We start from the raw sequence: 24,125 nt of genomic DNA on the forward strand, positions 1-24,125 counted from the left end.
TGTAAATAAGCGTAACTGATTAAAAATGAAAATTTGTTACAAGAATATAAATTAAAAGCCCTACAACATTTTAAGGAAGAACAAAAATAGCTTAGTAAAGCTTTATGATTCTTATTTTTTAAATTCCAATGTATCAAAATGGCCTACAAAAATCTGAAAACTTAAAAGTACATGCACTTCTGTGCTTTTATGAAGACTTGCATTATAAAGTATAATGCAAATTCTGATAGAACGCCACTGACAGAGGTCTAGAGAGGAGACATTTTATCACACTTAACTTCAAATACATGTTGAGTGGTGGCCTTGATTCGATTTCACAGAATAGTCTTAACAAAATACTGAAGGTAATAGTCCAGAAAATGAAACGTCCTTCTTAATATATTAAAGTAAGGAAAATCAGACGAACGTCCCTTTCCAATATCCAAACAGTGACCTTTCACATACAAGTGTGGGTCTGTTTCTCTTGAAAACATGTATTTTATCCATAAATGTTTCCAACTTGAAGATACCCACTTTAAGCTCTGGGGCACTGGAATACAGACACTGGAAAGCCAGAGGAAAAGGCAGAGCTTAGGGACCCTGGGGTGCTTCATCTTGTGCCCTCCCAGGACTGGGGTGTGTGGTCTTGCCTGGGCTCAGATTAGTTTCAGGACTGGGGTGTGGTCTTGTCTGGGCTCAGATTGGTTTAAAGAGCAAGGGAGATGATGAGTTGCAAAAAGAGTTTAAACAGACACTGGTAGTGTAGCAATTTTCTTGTAATGTACATAATCCTTCAGGAAAAAACAATTTGTGTGGTTCCTCAGCTCCAACTGGACAATGCCTATGAAGAAATAACTACTTGGCCCTCCCTGATGGCCTAGCAGGTTGGAGCACTGCACTATGAAGCTAAGCCAAGCCGAGGCTGCTTCAATGCGAGTTCGATTCCCACCCCGGAGGCGATCCACTGGCACCACAGACCTCTCCTTTCTCACCTGCTGCTCCCCTCAGCTGTGTACTTCCACAGTTTGCCTGTTCTGCTCCCCACTCTGTTTCTGGTGAATCCTCTCACCGACCCTATGCCTCTGACCTGTACCCCATTTCTGTATGTATAAATAAATAAAATCTTGAAAAAAGGGGGTGGGATAACTACTGGAAACTTGTATCCACCAAGGAAAGAAGTACCAAAGAAACCGGTTCTGAGTGCCATTGCTTCCCCGTCTGCTCTGTGTGGTCTCCTGACATGTGGTCTGTAACCCTGTGAAATCCAACCCCGACTGGACATGAAAGTGCATGCGTGTACATGCATGCATGGTCTTTTTCTGCCTGCCCACAGCCATAAGGAATTAGGAATAAAATATATTTGGGTACCTGACCATGCCAAACACCTAAATCTTTTGCCCATAATATAAATAAGAAAACTCTTAAGAAGCACTTTTCAGTATGAATATACCAGCAGTTAGAAAAAAAATGTATTAGAGATCTCTGGGGAAGCTGTCCATAAAAGCCTCATAGTCTGTAGTGACAAGAACCCCAGAGCTCTTGGTCATTCCTACAGCTCACAGTGATCTGCCATTTTACCCAGTGGTGCTATTGTTAGTGATTTGAAGGTCAGATTTGGGATTTTATAATAGAGAAAAGTGATATTCTTTTTTTTTTAAAGATTTATTTATTTATGCATACAGAACTGGGGTAGAGACCAGAGGTGCAGGGGCAGCGAGAGACTTCACCAGAGACAGAGTGGGGAGCAGAACAGGCAGATCGATGAAGTACACTGCTGAGGGGAACAGCAGGCGGGTCAGGAGAGGTCTGCCACACCATGTGGTCTCCTTCCGGGCAGGTGGGAATCGAACTCATGCGGAAGTGGCTTTAGCTTCTCAGTGCTGTGCTTTAACCTGCTGCACCAGCAGGGAGGGCCCCATGATATTCTTTTTATAAAGGAAATTCTTTGGTTGATTTTTTTTTTAATTGTATGATGCATTTGGTCATTGGGCTTTGAAGAAATTGTGAACTCAGAACCCAACCAGACATTGACCCCTTCTGGCAATCTGATTGTTAATACCCGGGCTTTACTTACCACCAGAGGTTCGGTGCGTGGTCTGGGCAGGCAAGAGAAGGTCTCTCTCAGGAAGGTGGTAATCTCCAGGAGAAGTTGGCATGCTGCCATCTTCAAAGCAAAGGGGCAGCCACATTTGGAAGGGTTCACTGTACCTACAGAATGAGAGGTTTTTCATAAGTAAACAAACCAATAAAAAATGTAACAAAAAGGCACAGTGTGATGGACATTGCTACACATGTGTAAAATCAAATTGTACATGAGAATATTACCTATACATGTCTAGGATGAAATTGCATGAAAATGGGATCTAGGAGTGTTTAACTGACCTGTTCCTTTTAGTGTAATCTTTGCAGTACCACACATGTCTCTCTTCCTTCCTTTTGCAGTTTTATCTGAGTGCCACAGTATTAAAATGTCAGTCAGTGAGAACTGAATTATTCTTCTTGCAGTATCCAAAGAAAAAGAATGCAGCTTCACTAAACTAGAAAGCCTTTTAATGGCAACAGAAATCTAAGAGAAGTCTTGCAAGATTTCACATCACTATTCAATAAGATTTAGTCTATGTACACGGCATTGAATTAGATTTAAAACAAAAATCCTGTTCATTTTATGAACATCTATCCTGATGTTCTGAGGCCAGTGAAAATGTTTCATTTCTACTGAACATGTGATTCTGCAGCTGAGACATACTTGGACATATTTGATCACCTGTATCATACAATTTACAAAAAATAGTATGCCATACTAAGGTATAGCTACACGAGAAGTATGGAAATATTTTCCTTTGCACTGAAGAATACAAGTCTTTGAATGCATAAAATATTCATCTATCATAGAACAAGTAATGAATTTTTCTCTAAAGATAGTTACTTCCCAAGCTGAGATCATAAAGACTTCATAGTTTCAGAATTGAGTTTCAAATCATGTAGAAATATAGTATTCAGAAAACTTGAGCCAAGTAATATAAAGTTGTCTCTCATAAAAGAAAGATAGTCACCTATTTTGAGTAAATCAAATCAATAAACAATCATGGTAACATTTCTAAAGAGTCCATAAACTTTCTTTTAAAAATCTCTAAAATATTTCTTATGTATTAGTCTTTCCTAATTGAAAGGCTAATCTTGACAGTAAGTAAAAATTTTGTTTTTCTGAAGATGTCTTGTTATCACACCCTCATGAAAACCTTTATTTTTTTCCCCGGTGCTGATACATGGCTAAGGACATTTTCTCTTACATGGGAGAAACAAATTCCTCTAGATTTTCCAAACTGATACTTGTGACACAATATCCTTTTTATTCAGTGAATTTTTAATTGAAATAATGTTGCATCACACCATTACATTGTCTTATAAATGCAAGATGATCTATGTATTGACTTGCAAGTGGAACTAATCCAGACAGTTTAACCTTATATTTAAAGGAAGCTTCAGGGCTCCAGAAATTGCCTTGGTATAACTAAACAAAAATAAATCTTTAAAAAAAAGTAATTGAATTGCAGATACTCAGTATAAACTTATGAATCTATCATTTCACTTGTGAAGTTGTCATTCAGGTTCCTATCAGTGTTGGAACAGCAAATTTTGGGTCTAAGTCCTGGATTTTCATAAGTATTCTGTTACAGTGAATGAGATTTAGTTCCACATAACCTCATAAAGTAAAACTAATATATTAACCATAAAATATTGATAAGTGATACTTACATTGCCCCATGGAAATTAGAGTTCATTTTGGACTATGAAGAACATAAAGTTGCTTTAGTTCATCTCTGTTCTGAAGGATCCCTAGCTTATCCAGGGTAATTTGGGGGTTATCTTCTGGTAGGTCTTTACTAGGTTCTGACATTGCACCCTCAAGCTCTCCTATCAATAAGTCTTAACTCCATGAACCATCTAGGATAGTTTTTTTTTTTTTTTTTAAAGATTTTATTTTATTTGTGCATACAGAACTGGGATACAGGCCAAAGATGTGGAGGGTGAGAGAATTCACCAGAGTCAGAGTGGAGTGCAGAACAGGCAGATCAACGAAATACACTGCTGAGGGGAGCAGCGGGCGGGCCAGGAGAGGTCTGCCACGCCATGTGGTCACCTCCGGGGCAGGTGGGAATCGAACTCATGAGGAAGCGGCTTTAGATTCTCAGTGCTGTGCTTTAACCCGCTGCGCCACCAGGGAGGGCCCATCTAGGATAGTTTTTATCTCTGTGAACATGAAGGAATCTTTAGGGCCAGCTTTCACTAGTATAAAAGAATAATGTCAAAATTTTATGTCTTGTCAACAGCTCAGTTAAAGAGATTTGATAAGGTCTGAGAAAGGGCAAAATGATGAAAAAAACTGAGAAAAAACTTTGCTATGAAAGTAGAAAGGAAGGCAATAATTTTTCTTTGATTTTGTCCATACTTATGTTGGCATTTCACTACTACAATGGACAAAGAGGGCTGGAATCACCTAATTAAGGACAATCATTAAGTTTTAATGAGGGACTTTCATGAAGGGAAGGCAAGAGAAAGAGGCCTCACTTTCTTCACCAGAGGACACCAAGTCCATAATCACACTAGAATTTTACACTCCATAAAAGGCAGTGATAAACAAACACACAGGTCTGTATGGGACAGAACAAGCATACATACAGAATGGTATTGGGAGGATATGCACAGGACTCTGCGTCTATTCTTCCATGAAAGAGCTCAATTATAATTTTAGTAAGTACAGTATCACAACTACTCACAGCGCTAACAATCATAATCTCTTAATATTTTTAATTCACGTCATTTACTATAATTACTCTGATTAAGTATTTCAATGTTTTAGTGATTGAAGGAACATTTTATGTTCAATTCTATTTGGTCTAACTTATTTTTTTTAATCTCCAAGAGCAATAGCAAAATAAAAACAATCCAAACCTCTTTTGGGACCTCTAATTTTCCACAGCTGTTTTTTTCCACAGGCCTAATACTCCACTTTGCATGGTCAACAGTAAGAAACAGAAACGATCAAGTAGTGGATGTTCTATGTTGCCTGCCACCCTATGCCCCTTCTATACAGACCTATCTCTCTGGTCTGGCCCTTCTTTATGTGGTTTTCTGCACATGCTTGGCTCCATGCACAGGGAATAGGAGAAAAGGTGCCGTGGGGAGACATGGGAAGGTGGTAAGAATATGAAAGAAGAAAGAGAAATATTAAGTGCTCCTAAAGCAGAGGTTCTTACAAGCAGGGGTTCTTGTAGTAAAGGGAGTCTCCTTACTGTCATCTAAAAAGTCTTCCTCCTCATCCTCCTTTCTCAGTCTCCTCTTGGTCTCTTCATCATAAATCAGACCCAGAAGGTTGGCTGGGCTCTCACTTTCTCCATGACACAACTCATTCAATCGGACTCCAATTGCCTACCATGTGGAGAAAAAGAAACAGCACAAAGTATGTCAGACTGTACAATATGCTCTCACATCACAGCAGATGTAGCAGACCATTCATGGGAATTCTCTCGGTACGCTACTTTCATACACCATAGTGCTGTAACTGTTAATTTTCCCTATGTTGGAACCCAGAATTGGAAGGTATTGATGCTGTCTCCTAGGTTATTTAAAACCTCTAAATAATAGAATGATTCCTTTTATATTGTTATCCAACTACTTTTTTTTTCTGAAAATATTTCCATTTATTCTAAGGTAATTTTATAGGTCTCACCTAAGGAAGTATGCTTTTTTTTTTCTCTATAGACAATTGCGTTGAAGTAAATAAAAAGAGTCACAGCTCCTCAGAGTGCTTCTGATTATGCTATTCAATGAGAGCATTACAGTCAGGCGAATGGGTTTGTGGGTTGGCAAAATTCTTGCACTATAAATTTGTATCTACCATGACGCACTTATTAGTTTTTAATAGATTGTTTCCCCCTCCACATTACTCTATGAATTAATAGGAAATGCTACTATTCTTTCATTAGCATACACAACATCAACATTAGAAATATAACTTTTAATAACTCTGTACATGGATACTAAGTGTTTATAAGGTATTCATAGAACCATACTTGCTAACTATTCAGAATCATGCATTATAGGCTGATTTACCAAAAGGATTTTTACAGAAGAATAGACAAAACAAACCACCTTTTTTTATTTCCTTGAAAGAAAGCATATGTGCTTAGGAAAAGAAATCAGGGATAAAGCTAAAATGAGCACCGAACTTGGGGGTGCATGGTGTGGTTAGATGCACATTAGGAAGAATAACACTCTCGCTAGACTTCTTTCTTCCTATATAGAGCTTTCTAAATTTGTAGGGGAAAATGTTAACTTCTGGCCATGCAAGACATTAGACAAATTGCTGGGAATACATATAGAAAGATATGCCCAGGACCTGTTAAATAAAAATACAAGTCACTTAAATATCTTGGAGATCTGGAAACAAAGAGATCTCCTTAAACTTTGGGATTAAAAACCAGAAAATAAAAACTAAATCAATGAGAAAACAGTATAAAAAGATATTGCAGGATCATTGTATTTTAGTGAGAAGTTTTCAGCAAACAGAATTTGAAAACAAAAATGCCACTTCAACAAAACCCTGATGCTACTTATTGTAGATTATCTCTAAAGGAGAAAGTCTGTAAATACAGGTCTGGGCCAACAAGCTTAATAGTGAGACTCAAGGAGGGGTGGGGTGGAAATCTACATTAATCCTTCCTGGATGTGGAGAGAAAGCAATTTATTTAGAAATATACAGTTCATAAAACTTTAAGTGCTGCTCAAAAAATGGATTTGTCGAGGAAAATACTAGATGTCTAAACAACAATTTAGACTTCTATGTCTTCTCCAAGGCTAGAAAGATGCCTTATGTCTATTCTTTTCTTCACTCATCAAATATTTATTAAGTGAGGTAATTTCTTACATATTAAACAAAGCATAAAATTAAATTGTTCAAGTACCTTTGTTTAAAAAACTAGGGTACATCATAACTCTTCCTATAGAAGACTCATTGTTGGGCAGTTAGGGAAATGAGAGAGGTTGGAAGATTTGCCAAAGTCACCCAGCAAACTGAAGACTGGGATTAAAATAGAGTGTCTGACTACCCCTTTGCTCTTTCCTCAGTGAGCTATCTATTTTGGGAGACAGGGGAAGTGGGTAACATGCCAAACCAAACCAACCATACCAAAATCAATACATAAATGAAGAAAAAGATGGAAAGCATGTTATTAGCTCAGAAGCTGGGAGCTGATATTTAGTGCACAGAATCACAGAAAGTCTCCTTACTATACATTTTGGGAATGGGGTAGGGTAGAGAGATTCAAAAGACTCACAGTCAGGGGAATGAATGGATGTGTTCAGAGACAGACGAACAGGAGGGCTGGAAAGGTAGGGGGTAGGTCTTAGGGGTCTTGAAGCTCAACTTCATTTTGCACTCTAAAGGATTACAGGTAGCTTCTGAGTGGGGTGTAGCCTGATCCCTCATTCCACATGCACTGGGCTAGATGCCTAAGAAGGCGCAGGCAAATCATGCAACTGCTTTAAAAAACTGATGTGATAACTCATTATTTAATACTTCTTAAGTACAAAGGATGGGGAAAATGTTCCTTAGAGACATTAGCTCATTTGACCGCATCTTCCATAATCTTGGTGAGGCTTGAATAAGGGTTGTGGATTGAAGGTGAGACCAGGCTAAGCAATTTGGGTTTTATCCCCAGGGAAAATGAGAATCACTGATGCATTAGAAAGTGGTTAAGAAATACAATCTGATTGGCATTTTAGCTTAATCACTGAGAGTAGTTTGGGGATGAGTTGGAGGGGGCAAGTCTGGAGGCTGGTAACAAGTTCTGCTTTAATGGGCTATGCATTAGAAGATGGATTTAATGGCAAAGTGTAGGATGGGTCAGATACGTGGAGGTTGTGGGGAGGAGACCAAATAGGAAAATGCTTTAGTCATCCACAAACTAGAATACAGATCTGATCTAAAGGGGCAACAGCGGCAGGGAAGAGACAGAATCAGCAGCGAAGATTTGGAAAAATGCTCACAGGCTGTCATCTCAGATACAGGTAGTATCAAAAATATGAATAGAAATTTCAGCAGGTGTTGCTGATGGTGGTGAGTTTATGCGGGGTGGGGGAGGGCGGGGGCGGGGGAGAAGGTCGGATTGCCTTCCAAGTGCAGTTCGCAAAGGGAGCCTGTGATCTGAAAAGCCTAATGAAGAGAGGATCAGGGCCACCAGCAGAGGGGGCTCAGTGGAAAACTAGTAACCAATGTAACGGGGAGAAATTCTGTGGGAAGGAGCGATAAGAGAGCCTGGGAAGGCTATATTGATAGGGAGGAGGCACCTGAGGGCCAAGCAAGGAAACAGAGCTCCAGCTCGGGAAGCCCAGAGAAAACTTGTATGGGAGCAAGGCAGGAATGTAGCAGTCAGTAGACAGGAGTTCTGAAGATTTTTGTAACATCTCAAAATCCTTCTTATACGGCTCTAACACTTAGCATTTAATCAATGTTTTTGACTTTTTGGTGGATGTCATTGGGATCAGCGGTGGCTTGCTGCAACAGTGGAACCACCTCAAATGCAGTGAGTAACAAAAGGCAATTGACACATTCCTGTAGTTTGGAATACTTAACCAGTTCGATGCCAACCCATTTTTCCCTTAAACCTCCACAAATTGGAGGAACTATAAAGAAGATATATATTATAAAAGGTAGATACAAAAGAAAATAAATTAAGGCTATGTAAATATATATACATGGAAAAAGAATATAAATATACTACAAAAGATGCAGGACCTACAAAAGAATATAATCAAAGTCATACATATTCTTTTCCAAAGGTTTCAGGCAGCTATTCAGAAATTAAAAAAAAATAAAGATCACAGAAAATATAAATTAGAAAGTCAAAACAAGGCTGTGTTTCATAGCAATGGTTCTCAGAGTTGATTTTGATGAACACATCCAGTTACATATAATAAATAAATATAGTTATTAAAAGCAAAGTTTTGGAATCCAACTCTGGAGAGAGAAACTTGGTCCCTTGTACTCACTCGGAATGGCAACTTCGGCAAGTTGCTTGACCCATACAAACTTCAGTTTTCTTAACCCTAGAGACAATGTCAACCTGCAGAGATTTATTAGGAGGTTTAAAATGAATTGTTCATTTTCCTCTAAAATGTTTTGTGTGGCACCCGGGACATAACAGCTCCTCAATAAATGGCTATTCAAACAAACACACACAAACAACACACTCTTCACTTCACTTAAGCACCATAATTTTTACGGAAGAAAATCGAGGCTCACGTCTCCCCACTGGTAGAAGAGCTTGGCTGCGTTCCACTGCAGCTTCTGGTTCCGCTTGTTGCCCACAATGGGTGACCGTCCCCTGGACAGACCTTTCTTGGTGATGTTCACGTGATGCCCTTTCATCCACTCCGGCCAGTTGCCACGATTGCAGCGGTGGACAAAACGGGCACATTCCAGGAACAGGGCTGCTCGCGCCACCACAGGCGCTTCCTGAGTGGGGTTGTCAAGAAGAGAACAATGCGGGCTTCGTGAGCAATGGATCAGCCTTAAAGGGAGCTACTATCCCTCTTAGTTATGGCAGACTGTCTCGATGGGGTTAGCCACATTTCCCACGTAGTGTCAATGAGGCGGACACAGCATGGGGAATCTGGAAAATGGAACTGCTTCAGCAGAAATGGATATTGCAGAGTTACACATTTTAAGGAGCTTTCTGTGTTTAGGTTATTTCCTTCTGAAGAATCTCCAGTAACATCATGATTTATCTTTACAAATTTATGAGTCAGCTGGGATTTACATGAGAGTAAATAGCTTTGATAAGAAGTTTCCAAAAAATGAAGCTATTTTAAACTTAACATTTTACTATGAAGCAAACAATTATTTAATTTCTTATTTTAATCAAGGATACTAACAGAATGATTTTTTTTTCAATCTGTTTTTTTATGATTGGCTTTTTATGCCCCAAAGGAATTAACTGCTCCAATGCATTTTGTCTAGGAAGAAAATTCAGTACATGCTAGATTTTGTTAAAGTAGTCTCTCCTCCCTCTCCCCCAGCCTATTTTAATCAAAATAGCAGATCAAATTCTGGTTATATAGCCATAGCTTCAATTGGAAATGTTTGACATAGTGGAAGTTACTTAACTGAAGAATGAAAAACAGGGATAAAAGAGAAGAACTATGAAGTCATACACAGAAGGTTACCAGGTCAGAGAAATATACACATCAATAATTAATGTTTTGATTGGCCAATTAAAAAAACATACCACAATATTTATAATCAATTCAAAGTTACCTAGAAACTATAGCTACTTAGTAAACACAAGTTTTCAGATTGAAACAATTTTGTTCATTTCCAGCAATAGTATTTTTAACATAAATTTTATGAATTATAATAACAACACTGTTATCTATAGATATCTTCATTTCACTGTTTTTTAAAGTGAGGTGTAACTTCCCATGAAGCAGATGGGGTAGACACAGGGGTTAGTCCAGGTCTCACTGTTCCCATGTCTGTGCTAGTTCCTCTTTGGTATCTACATTGCCTTAAAATACACTCATATAAATCCTAGTAACAATCTTTAGACTACATATAGGAAGTCACTATTTAAAAATAAAATATTAATCCTATGCAATGTTATTTTCAAAACTACAACAAATGACACCACCATTTTCCCATTTAAAAATTGATTACAAAATTCATCACCCTTAGTGGAAACACAAATAGAGATACCTCGCTTTATCGCCTGCCTCATCTCCCCTTATAACCTAATTCTATAAATTGGTTGCAGTCTCCAAATATTTGTGTGTTAGACTTTTGCACATGTTGTTTCCTTGACTTGCTGAAAATTTTCTGTCTGGCAAATTGCCACATTGAAGATTCGGCTAAGTGGCTTCCTCTAAGAAGCTTGTCTTTGCCACTTCTCCATCCCTGTAGACTTGGTTCCTTCACTGTTTGGAATATCATAGTATTTCAAACATGCTGGATGACTCAAGTAAGTTGTCTCATTAAGCATTTTATCACTGTTTACAATTAAAATGAAGTCCTCAAGAATTCTAGTAATACATATATTTATGCAGGTACTTAATTTTACGAAGCGTATTACACTGCATGACATAAAAGTTAACCTATGAGAAGAGGCAGATTGCAAGATGAATGCTAATGGTGTGAATCTGTCATTAACATAATACAGGCACTGAAGAGAATCGAGAATCTAGTCTTGATTGTTGCCCAAATTGGGCAGCAGGTCAGAGGCATAGCAAGATTTGGGATTGTGAAGGGTCAAATAACTTTCTGCACCAAACCTAACAATATATTGTGCTAGAACATTCAGCCTAGATAGCTACAGTCTTAGTATTACACATGTATTTTATTAAACATCTCAGGTAATGGTAGATGGTGTCTGGAAAAGACTAGAACATCTGCCTCTAAAAACAAATGCCCGTCTGGAAGGCAAGGTAAGTAATGCAAATTTATTCACAGCCTGTCACATTTTGACACATTCCTAGTAGAAAGCAACTCAGTGCTCATGACAAGAGGGCAAAAACAATTCTGCTGAGATAGTATTTCTATGGACCTTGGCTCCGTTAGGTTGAACATGAGTGAAACTTAACCCAAAAGTATGGGGTAGAAGATCTTTTTATTACCCCTATTAGCCCGCACCCCGTGGGTTAGAAATCACTGAGTAACAAGTCAAATTGTGCAATGTGAGCTTTCCCATGCAAATGGGTTTACCTTCTTTAGAAAAATAGCTTTGGTTGCTTAGAAGCTTTTGGTTGCCTAGTGGGAGTATTTGCCCTGAGGTTCAAGGTATTTTGAATAAAAAGCAACTTCAATTCTCTGCTCTCAAATCAGCTTGTGATAAAGCTCAGGTAGTGTCAGTTATTGACCCAAGGAAAGTCTAATCTAAGTTTGAAAATGGAATTGAGATCAATATCAACATAATTCTCATAAACTATAGAGCACAACATTGAGGAGGACATTTCTGGTTATTATTGGGAGGATTTGATTCATGTAAATTGCCAAATCCAGTAACATTTGGAAATGTCACTGTCTGCATTAAGATGTGATAACAGCGTAATTCAAATATTGCCCTTTTATTATAATCTTCCTGAACCTTGTGGATGAAGGCAGCCTTTGGGGTTCATAGTCAAGATGGCAGTGAATAACATCAATTTCTCCTGTCTATTTCTACACAGACAATTGAAGGAGCTGTTGAAGTACAATCCTGTACTGTACAGTTAGATGATACTTAGAAACAACTACTCATTTCACATGTGTGAGGGCACTCACAGAATTTTAGTGTGGGTATGTTGTGGGAAATTATATTCCTGATATAAGTTCCTTTCAAAGTGTAGATTAGAAAGTGTTGGTTGTAGGAGCAAGATTATGAAATACCTTGGACAAGGGATTCTTCTTGGAGATAAAGGAAAGTCAACTTTCTCTCTTTAGATGGAGCTTACCTCGTATGGCTCAGTGCAATCTGAAGCAGCAGCAAAAAATGGAGGCATGACAGAATGGATAGGGATGGATTCACATCACAGAGAACAACAGCACAAATGGAGAAAAATGAATCGGAAGAATGCTGCATAGCTGAAAAGAACCACAGAGGATCAAGCATAGTTAAAAGTGAGCATCTAACAAAATCTGACACCTCTGGCATGCCAAGGATTGTTTTGTTGGTGGTCCTGAAAGAAAAATAGGCAGATTTAAATTTTTTCTTCCTTATTAACACAACTGTCATATCACCTTTTCATGTTCCATAATGCCAAAGAATACTTTCTAGCTAATTACATCAAAACTGCACAGTTCCTAGACAAGAATCAATTTTAACTGGGAAAAAATAATAATAATTATATATATATATATATATATATATATATATATATTAGGTTGAACTATATGGCATTTCTAAGTTTGAAGGTCAAAAATTGTCGAATATTAACAATTTCCTATGGTTTGATGTTAATAAGATGTTTCCGCAGTGGCTACAGAGTTGTCTAGTTAAACATTACAAAATGTCACGAAAATGCAATTATGCAGCATGAATTTCTCTAACATTCTACAAGGAGAAAACTTAAATCATCAAGTCACATTCCTTTGACTTTCCTTGCCATGTTTCTCCTGCGTTTTGTATGATTGTTACACACATCGAATGTTTCCTTTATGAAAGTAAAGGAGAGAATTAGAATACAAATTCAGACAGCTGTGCTTTACTTTGCCAGGGGACCTAGAAAATATTGTTACCAATAAGAAATGGTTAATTGAAGGTTATAATTGCAATGCATTCCTTTCCCTGAAGGACTATATCTCAACTTGCTATTAAAAAAAATCCTAACTGATTCTGAAAACTCATATAACCACACTGGACAGGAACTAACTGTTTTTAAACTGAATATTTTATGTTGACTGCTGGGGAATTATATAATTTTTCTATTGCCTTAGGAAAAAATATAAAGCTCTTGCTGGTACAGGATACCTACTTATTTAAAACTAATGGGAATAGTTACTGTGGGTCTTACTGTGCATGGGAATCTAGTTTGCTAGAGAACATGTGCTTTTGAGTCAGTTTTTATTACTTAGCCTGTATTGAATTTTCTGGCTGCAATCATTAAGTAACTGACAAGCTACCTCTGTCTCTCTGCCCATTTCTACAGCAGTTGTGAGCAAAGGAAATGATTCAGTTGCCAGGCTAGAATCAGGCATTATTGTTTAGTACACGGCCTGAACAGCTAGTCATTTTAACACTACTCACATCATAAAATCTTGGGAATTTGAAAAACCGAACGAAGATAGCTGTTCTGACATTCCAACAGATAATGTGTAAAAAAGAATACCCTTTGGCTTAGACACATAAACATTCTGGAAAAATAGCCCTATAGTACTTCATTTTGATTTGGGTTTTATTTCTAACATAAGGTCAGAGCACTGAGTAGAAACGACAAGGAAGCATGATTCTGAGGAGGAAGCAACGTGGGAGTATATTTGCCCTGAGGATCCTACTGACTAGGCAGAGACTAGAGCATGGGTTTTGAATAGACCCCAAGTTATGTGTTTGGGCTCAAGCAGATGGAGGGCAGATGATACATTGCTACATAAAGCCAAGATGCCTGGTGGGGCTTCTTCAAAGGGTGATTAAGAAAAAGCTACAATTCCATGATGTAGTTTTGCCTGAGTAGGTTTGGCATAAGGTAAAACAAGAAAAGGATGTGTCTTTGAGAAATCCTAGTCAAAACCTCACATTTTCATATATATTGGAGTAAAATTGGTAGCACTTCCACATTCATTGCCCCCTACCCACAATAATTCTAGAAATGGTCTTAGGCTGGTGATAATTTTCAGCTGTCTAAGAAATGGAAATTCCTTTTGAAAGAATATTTTAGTCTAGTACCTTGAACATTTAAACATGAGCAATTATGAATCACTTGGGAATACAAAGCAGACTCTTTGCCTGAATCTGAGATTTGGATTCAGTTGATCCATTGCAGGACCTGAAAATATACATTTTTAATCAGGCTCATAGGGAGTGCTAGTCCAGCTGAGCCACTGAATAACACTACTCTTAGCACAGGTCTTAAAGAATTCCCTCAGGTAAAGTTCCAAGAAGTATGCTCACATTAAAAACACGTAAGAAAATTTGTGGCCCTCCCTGGTGGCGCTGTGGGTTAAAGCACAGCACAAAGAAGCGTAAGCCACTTCAGCATGAGTTCGATCCCGCCTGCCCCGGAGGAGATCCACATGGCGAGGCAGACCTCTCCTGACCCTCCTGCTGCTCCCCTCAGCAGTGTACTTCATTGATCTGCCTGTTCTGCTCCCCACTCTGTCCCTGGTGAATCCTCTCACCCTCTGCATCTCTGGCCTACACCCCAGTTCTCTATAAATAAATAAATCTTTAAAAAAAAAACACATAAGAAAATTTGTATCTACTATAGGCAAACATCAGCAAATACAACAAAGTACAGAATTATATTGAAAACAATTACAGTTATTGCAATCACAGGGTAACATGCATTTAAAGATTAATGTGGATATATGGGTGTTGCAAGTATCACTAGGGAATTTGACTATCAAGTTTAAAATTGGCAAGGCAATTTTAAAACAGTAGAACTTTTATAAATAAAAAAATGTAGCATTTGAAATTTAAAATTCAATGGATGGAAGAAAGCACATATCAGATTAGCTTCTTCCAATTTCAGCACTACTGGTGCTTTGGTCCAGGTAATTCTTTATGAGAAGGACGGACTGTGAGTTATAAAATGCTTGCCAGCATCATTAGTGAGCATTAATCCTGAGGTTCAGCAGTAATCCTGAGGTTGTGACAACCGACAATTCATGCAGACATTGCTAATGTCCTCTGGTAGGCAAAATTACACCTCATTAAAAGCCATGTGATTAGACAGTTGGAGAGAGGAACACTGAATAGAAAAAGTGCCTCAGAAAATTCCCGGACATACAATAGAAATAGAAAAAGGAAATTTTAAAAATATGAGATACTATCAAAAACTGAGAAATAGCACATATCTTTTCAATTTCTTTGAAGGAAAGGTAAGAGACGATGCATCAAATGTACTATTTGAGGAGCCACTAGTGGAGAGTTTTCTGGAATAGGTGAAATTGTGAACCAATAATACCCTAATCTCTTGGGTAAATTTAAAAATTATTTTCTAAAAATCAATTAAAGTATCTAAAGCAGACAAAAATATTTAACAATATGAGTATTGGCAAATACACAATGCAGTAGGAGTTTCTATCACATGTTAGTGACTATGTGTGGTCATTATAACTAGTTTAAAAATGCTTTGATGTAATGTGGTCAAATTATTACCCAATTCCATTCCTAGGTCTATTTACTAAACTATTGCAAACCAAGACCCATATGAAGTACATTCATGGATACATTATTCAAAATACCCAAAATTTTGAAAAAGTAAAAATATCCTTTGAACACAATAGATATATTGTTGTGGAATTTCCAAGCAAACAAATACTTCTCCTCAATGAAATGTAACTTATTCATGCTACATGGACTAACAAGAAGGAACTCAAACTTAATGTTGAAGAAGAAAAGGATATAATTATATTCATTTAAGTAAATTTCAAAAGTAGGCAAAACACAGCAAATTGAAACCTTGTATTCCCTAGGAAAACCCCTGTGATGCAAAAAAGAACACACAGGAAAGATGGCCCCAAGTTCAGGAAACAGAGTCCTCTGCAGAGAGAGGCGTGACACAGGGAACCTGCGGACTTGAAGTGGATGTATTCTATTTATTAAGGTGGGCGGTGTCTATGTGATATTTAAATAGTTTCTTTAAATTCTGCGTTTTGTGATAAACATTTTTTATTCTCCTCATTATTAGAATCTTCAAAAACATCAACAATATCGGACTGTTAGAATTAGGGGATAATTTGAAGATATACTGAATAATTTCAACTTTTCTTTTGGCTCAAAAGGAAACATTATTTTGCTTTAACAGTTCCATAAATCCTGTTGCCTAAATGAAACTGTTTTGCACTGATCATCAGATAGTCTTGTGATATTAAGTCTCAGTGTGAATTAGATTTGGTGCACTGCAAATCTAAGTGTGACTACACTGGTGTGTGACCAGATGTCTCATTTTCCTCAGGAGAGTTCAAGCTTCTGTCGTTTTTCCTGGCATAAAGAGTGACAGCATCCTGGATTCCTCTTAGCTTGCATACAATTTATATATTCAATCTTGAATTATCTATTTATGTGGCTAAGTAATTTGCCGAAAATGAAGCATTTTCTATCCACTGGCTAGGAAGAATTCTAAAATCCCATTGTCTGTTTTATATTTATAGAATTGTTCCTAAAACAAACTGACATTATCATTAGTGTTATTCAAGCTAATATATTACCAACAATTTAGAAATCACTATGTCTGAATATGTAACATATGCAACTGGATAAAACAGGACAGAATATTTCAACTGAAAAGTTGAAGCACTGTCTGAAGTGTTCAATTTTGTTTCCCGCTTTTGAGCTTATAGGTTATGTAGAGATGAAATTAGTTTTTTTCTAACACCTGCCTTTTTAAAAACTTCTTACAGATGCATCATTCAATTCATACTAACAAGAAAGGTTGTAAGGAAGCACTGTGCTGGACTTAAAACTGCACAACTATCCCTTAGCATTCGAAGCACTACAAGTAAGAAAACTGTTTAAAATCAGCCCAAATCTTCAGATTATCAGGTCTTAGAACTTTGAAATTTCTAATATTTCTTTCATTTAACAAAGCTTTTCAATTCTGAAGGAAATTGCAAACTTGAGAAGAATCACATTTAAATATGATTAAGATAACAAAGAATGAAGACTGTTCTAAAATAAAACCATGTAACTATAATACTAAAATTGCATTTAAGTTGCACTTAAAAAATACTAATAAATCCAACATCCAAGAAACCAAGCAATATAGAGAGATGGGAGAAGGGCTGCATTGGACTATGGTAATGAACTAAGCACATGCATTTTCCCTTCCCCAATCATATCTACTGCAATGGAAACATGTACAGCTCTGCCTATAGCTATAGTTATATGTCAATTTGTATCCATATCTATACTTAACTTATACAATAACTTATCTGCATCTCATCTTACAAGTCTGCCTGTTATCTATCTATGCATTATAGCACCTATGTCTACCTCTGTATCTGCATATTTCTATTTTCATATTTCTATACTATCTACTTTTTACATATATGTGTGTATATAACTAAAACCACAAATGCATTGGACAACATATTTTAAAAGCTCAGCATTTGGAATTATGGGAAGCAGGTGGGATTCAATATTAAGTAAAACCAAATGCAGAGGAAAGAAAACATAAAGATACAAGTAACAGAAGACATTTGTGAAAGCAGGAGCTCCTGATCCAGACAGAGTATGAGCAAATGCAGTTGCTGCACATTAATCCTGAATGCTGCTTTGCTTCATGCACAAAGGGCACACAGCTCACTTCCCTTCCTCTTGGCCCACATGTCAGGGTTCATGAACAACTTTAGCTCCTTCATTTTCCCATACCTGAGAAACTGAATCTAAGTGACCTTACTAGGGGTCCATTGGCTGGGTTGATCCTTTCTTCTTATAGCAACAAAATAATGAATGTGATGATACTTTATAAACTGTCATGTGTATGAAAGCATTGCTGTTGTCATCTGTCACCACCACAACTACCACTGCTGACTTCACCTCCACCACCACCATCACCTCCACCATTACCTCCACCTCTACCATCACCACCACCTCACCATCACCACCACCACCACCAGTGCCCATCTCTTTTATTCAACCAGCCAAGTGCACCTTGCTTCTCTTTCTTTGTCTGATGATGGAGATAAATGCGCTCCTTCAGACCTAGGCTGCTCTCACCTTTGGAATGTGGCTACTTCACTGCTGGACATTTATGACCATCAGTAAATGCCTTTGAGGCTCAAAAGACACTGATGATAAACATCAACCTCCATTTATTTTATTTCTTTCCATTAGATTTTATAATATTGAGAAGGTCAAGGGTCGTCACTATAGGTTCCATGGGAGTTAAAGGAAGAATTTAGTGGTCTGATAACTATCAGGCCATAGCCTCATGGGGAAGTAAAAGAAACTTCCCCAAAATCCGTGGGATTGAGCCCAACCTAATGTTTGTAGGCACGCTGGTTTGACTCTCTCTGCTGACTTCATAGCTCTGTTCCTCATAAGAGTAGTTACAAAGCAGGTGAAGCCAGCCCTCTAATTAAGCTTTTTGGTGTCATCATTAACAACTAAGACCATGAGCGGCATATAGGGAGCCCTCTATCACTACCTTGGCTGAATTAATTATTTTATATATATATATCCCCTTCCCTATGATATATCTGGTTTAAAATTATTTAATATATATTATATATATTATTCAAAATTATTTAATATATATATATATTTATATCCCCTTCCCTATGATATATCTGGTTCAAAATTTTTTTAAATGGTAACTTGTCCAACAGATTAGGTGCCTGAAACTAGGACAGTACCAAATTATAATATAGTTTCCTATACCAAATGTGATAAAGCTTAATTTATAATTTGGGCACAGTAAGAGGTTAACAACAATGACAAATAATATAGTAGGACAATATACAGATACACTGTATGATCATTTGTGTGACTGTTGTCTCTCTCAAAACATCTTATTATATATAATATTTTTGTATCAAAACTGACCCTGGGTAATTGAAACCAGAGATGAGGGGGACCACTGTACTCAGGGTGAGCCAAGGACTTATTCTCTCCCCATGATTTTGCTCACAGTCATGATTTCCACAACATCCTTCTGTTCCCTAATCAAACTCTACTGTTTCCATCATTGATAACACCATGCAATGCTGTCTGATATTTTACACTCAATCTATTTTAATTACTGTAAACCTGGTAGTGATAAAATAGGAATTTATGGATATTTTAATGACCATTTATTTAAATCATGATGTGGTAAAGAAGAACAAAAGAGCGATAGGTTAGTTATTAGTCTCCCAACTAGAATACATGAATTGACACTTTGCCTTGTCAACCTTTCTTGCTTTAAACAGGCATCTCATCATTTTCAGCTTACATAATTGCTACCAGCCTCGGTTCTCCTGAATTGCCATGACTCTATATACTTTATAGTTACTGTAGCACACATCAATATACACTGGACATTTTGGAGTAAAAAAATTGTGAAAACTATTTGCAAATATCTAAAATGAGAAACTGAAAATCTTCCATAAGGAAAAGTCATCCTTCTGGGTTGTTATCATGGAGTTTACATCTCAGATCTATGTGAGGCCACAATCTTTGCTGGTCACTAAATATCCTTACAGCAAAGGCTGCCAAGGTCACAGAAAATGTTCGTGATTTACTTTATAATGTTTGGATGATTTTCCAAGGTAAAAAAATGAGGGGCCAGCGGTCACTTAAAATGCTGTAAACCCTAGAATAATGATCACTTACAGACTATATTAAGTTTTATTGTAATAAATTTCTATTTTTGCTTTTCTACTTTAAAAGTTACAATAAAAGAATTTTATTTCTTGAAATTTAGTAGCCTATATTTATACAGCATATAAAACTTTATTAAGCCAAAAGGTAAAAACAGGAAATTGACGAACTGAATTCAAAATGCACATCTGGGCCTCATTCATCCATCAAAAACCACTTTCTAAAAAAGATCCATTTTATACTCTTTAATTCCTTACAGGTGTACGATTCTATGCCATGGTCATGATACTGCTGTGCAACTAATTTCAACTGATATTTGCTTCATATTTTTCCTTCAATAAGTAAACCAAAACTCAGAAAGTTTGAAGGACGAATGCATGACTAAGTGCTGACAATGCTTCTCGTAACTGTAATCATAAGAATGTGCTATCTATTATGAATGAGTAGATACTGTATTTCAGGCTCTCAGTTGAGGACTTCCCACCTAGTATCTCATTTGAACTCCACACTAAACCTAGGAAGGGGCTTTCATTTTTTAGTAGCTTAGGGAGTAAATATCAGATCTATTTTAACCCAGTCTGATTTCAGAGTCCGTAGATCCTTTGAATATTGGGGCTATATGTTTTAATTTCCAGAGCATATTTATAAACTATGTTGCCCTTCTTTCCCCCTCTCAGCTCACTGCCTTTGTTTCTCCTTTAGCTAGTAGTCCCAAGAAACAAAGCAAACCCTAACCCCACCATTAGAGTCAGGATTAGGAATTCATGCTTCCCCCCATTAGCAGTATTTATGGGCACAGGGAACAGGGTAGGCAAATTCCTCCAACTCACAAGATCCAGTGCAGCTGCCAGGATGGATGCATCAGGAATTGTGCCTGGTTCACAGCAGTTTAACAGAAATTGAAAACGTTTCATGCCTTGTCGGATTGCTCCAAGATTCACCACATTTTTGCTTTTTCCACCTTCTTGGTTAGAAGACAGATGGTCATCGAAACTGTGGCAGCCTGTAGGGAATTTTTGGTAATGGAGGCATGAAGGAGAGAGAGCATAATGGATCATAGATTTACATAGAGCTTCCAAGTTATCGCAATACATTTTCTGTGATTTTGGCTTGTGTGCTTTCTCTCCAACTCCACTTCCTCTCTCTCCATCCTAATATTGGTTTAGACACACCTATAACACATAATATGTGTACTTAAATAACAAGTCTGATCATTCTGTTGCCAGATTGCCTCTGTAGTATTGATAAGCACTCTTGCTATATTTAAAGTGATTCTTCCTGTAATTTTCCTGTCTCTATAGATTATGTAATTGCTGTAGAATTTTGGATGTTACATAAAGTGTTATCAAGGGACAATATCCTGATATCATGGTTACAGTGAAAAGAATCACTGCCTATTAGAGTTATGAAAGGTTGGCCACTAAATTCCAATATTTCCCAGCTTAGCTGTGTATGAGAGTTAAATGGGAAGCTACTGAATCTTATTCAGACCTTCAGAGGCAGAATCTCTGAAGGTGGAGTGTAAGAAGCTGTGCCTTGCACAATCTTATAGCTGGTACTGATGTAGTCAGCCTCACTACAGAGGGTTTAGAAACCACTGAATCGTATTCCTTTATTTTTTTTGTAGCTCAGTTGGCTGCAAATGAGAATGAGAATGAAGTTTATTAAAATAGTATGTCTGGTCCCATCATTGGAGACTTTGATTCTATAGGTCTGAGAGGTGAGTTTGTCTATGTATATTTTTAACAAACACTACATGTGATTTTGATGCAGAAAGTCTAAGGATCATACATTAGGGAAGAAGAATACAATGTATTATTTATCACTTTGATCTCAAATATTGGCTGACATCTTCATAGTTTCTAGTGTATATTTTTTCATATTTCTTGTGTAAGGTTATATAATATTGTGCAGTTCTAAAAACTAGCCCCAGCCCCTTTCACATGATTCTGAAAAGTACCTTAACACCTAAGAATATGCCCCTGATTGAGAGCACGACTTAGTTTCTGCTGATACCGTTTATTTGTGATATCACCTGCTTCTGCTTCTCAATGGGGAGTCAATGATCTGATTTCTAGAATGGCTTTCTTACCTCTCCTGTGGAGAATGCCTTCATCCCTCCCACCCACCATCACACCTTCTTCCCTGCTACTCAGCACAAACGTGACTCCCCCTTCACACAAATGTGTCTCCATGGTGGTCCTGGGACATATGGTGACAAATTTGTCCCTATAAATAAACAGGAATGTTTACAATTTTGGATTAAACATTAAATCCAGAGTTGGGATTACCCTTTAATAATTTACATTTATAGCATACAACAGGGTGTGTTTACACTTGTCAGCTTGAGTGTTCTACGAGCATGCATCACCCCAGGGGTGTCAGTGTGATGGCAGAGAAAGGGGACTCCCTGTCTTTTCGGGCCTCACATCCTTTGGCCAGTTAAAGCTAAAAGAACAGATTCCTTCAGACCTATCACAAGGTAAAAAATTATTTACACAAATAATAAAGTGGTATAAAAATAACTACCAATTCTGGCTTACAAATTGAAAAATGACTCATAATTACACTGAAGTATGTAGATGTGAAATGACATGATGTAGGAAGAAAATATAAAAAAATGTTTTATTATTATTTGCAAAGGGTGATGGATACCTGGGCTCATTGGAACATTCTCTTTACTCTTGTATGAAAATTTTCATTAGTATAAAATAGCTCAGAATATAATCAAAATATCATTATCAAAATATCCCATATTTCACTCCAAAAGGACATGTTTCATTTTCAAATACAAATATTCCACATTCAAAATACCATAGTCAACATCGTCAGGGTTTTTGTTGTTGTTGTTAGTACAGCATATTTTGTATCAATTGCAAAATGAAATAGCACAAGAAGAATCTGATCGTAGGAAAAAATCAGAAGACAGAATCTCAGATGATACAAAGAAGGCGAAGCTAAAAACTACAAGTGAGGAATGTTTCCTTGACAACTGTTTTCAAATAGCAGTCTTCAAAATGCTACACTATTGACTCACCAGGCATAGCAGAAGCTACCAGAACAGGTACCTACCTATTATTTTTCATATCTATGTGTCACTTTACTAACCATTTATATATAGGCCTTCAACAGATACACATATTAAAGGAAATATCTGTTAAAATTAATAACCTTAGTCTTTTAAACTTAAATTTAAAATAGATTCCAACATAATAAGAAAATTCATCAACGCTACTGTTACTATAATTTAAAAAATAAGATATTAATTGCCTTAAAATTGAAAGTGAATTAATAAGACAGGATGGCTGCTTAACATACTATATGTATTAACCAATTTATTAATAACAGGTGCCTTATTTTATTAAAGGAAGAATCAATAGTAAATGTTTCACTATTTTTTCAATATTTGTTTGACAATATGACTAATACTAAAAGAAATGCATTCAATATTACTAAAAGAAGGGTCATTTAGCTAGAACTTCGGAAACAATGTGGTTAAGACGTTTAATAAAGGAAGAAATGATCAAACCAATATTTCTCAACAAGAATGTATATCTTTTGTTTCACAGAATGACTTATATTTACTACATGTAAGAGAGTAATAGAAACCTATGAGTCCAGGACATAAGTAAAAGCTATTTATAGTAGAAAACTTCTACTGTATTGCTATAACATGGATAACAACATTACATATGCTATCAAATTCTAGGTAGGATAAATAATTATAGGAACTTCTGTAATTTCAGGGAAAAAACATTATTGAAAAAAGTTATATTCCTGCTTTTGATAGAGTTAGAAACAATTAGTGAATTATTATTTGGTCTAATGTCTAAAGTCAAATGTTATTTTTGTAATGAGTTAGGGAAATAGGGTGGCAAGTAAATTAGGTGGCTGAAAAACTGTAGCCACAAATTGTTAATTAATAAAAGTCAACTAGAAGTTTCCTAGGAGTTACATCTTTATATGTGTCCTATATTGTAAAAATACCAAAACTTGGACAAAAAAAGGCAAATATGTGCATCTCTATCTGTAGATCTTTACACAACTGAAAAGAAGAAAAGATTCAGAAATTCCTCCTGGGCAAGTGACTTAAAGTTAATCCAAAATTCCGTGCAAATCAACAATATGATTTGAAAACAGATAAGCAAGCTT

The 24,125-nt window shown here is 36.8% G+C and overlaps 1 protein-coding gene across 1 annotated transcript in view; it reads right to left on the reverse strand.

Annotated features, from left to right (window-relative positions):
- Positions 1 to 24,125, reverse strand: part of UNC80 (unc-80 homolog (C. elegans)) — a 181,056-nt gene that overhangs the window by 100,073 nt on the left and 56,858 nt on the right. Inside the window, exons 22-25 of the mRNA XM_004674811.2 lie at positions 20,804 to 20,976; positions 9,284 to 9,496; positions 5,274 to 5,409; positions 2,054 to 2,187 (exon numbers count right to left, since the gene is read on the reverse strand). Of these exons, the coding sequence (XP_004674868.1) occupies positions 2,054 to 2,187; positions 5,274 to 5,409; positions 9,284 to 9,496; positions 20,804 to 20,976 (656 nt within the window). The remainder of the gene's footprint in view (positions 1 to 2,053; positions 2,188 to 5,273; positions 5,410 to 9,283; positions 9,497 to 20,803; positions 20,977 to 24,125) is intronic.

The sequence above is a fragment of the Condylura cristata genome, unplaced genomic scaffold (assembly GCF_000260355.1).
Source record: "Condylura cristata isolate star-nosed mole 26May11 unplaced genomic scaffold, ConCri1.0 scaffold00002, whole genome shotgun sequence".
NCBI lineage: Eukaryota > Metazoa > Chordata > Mammalia > Eulipotyphla > Talpidae > Condylura > Condylura cristata.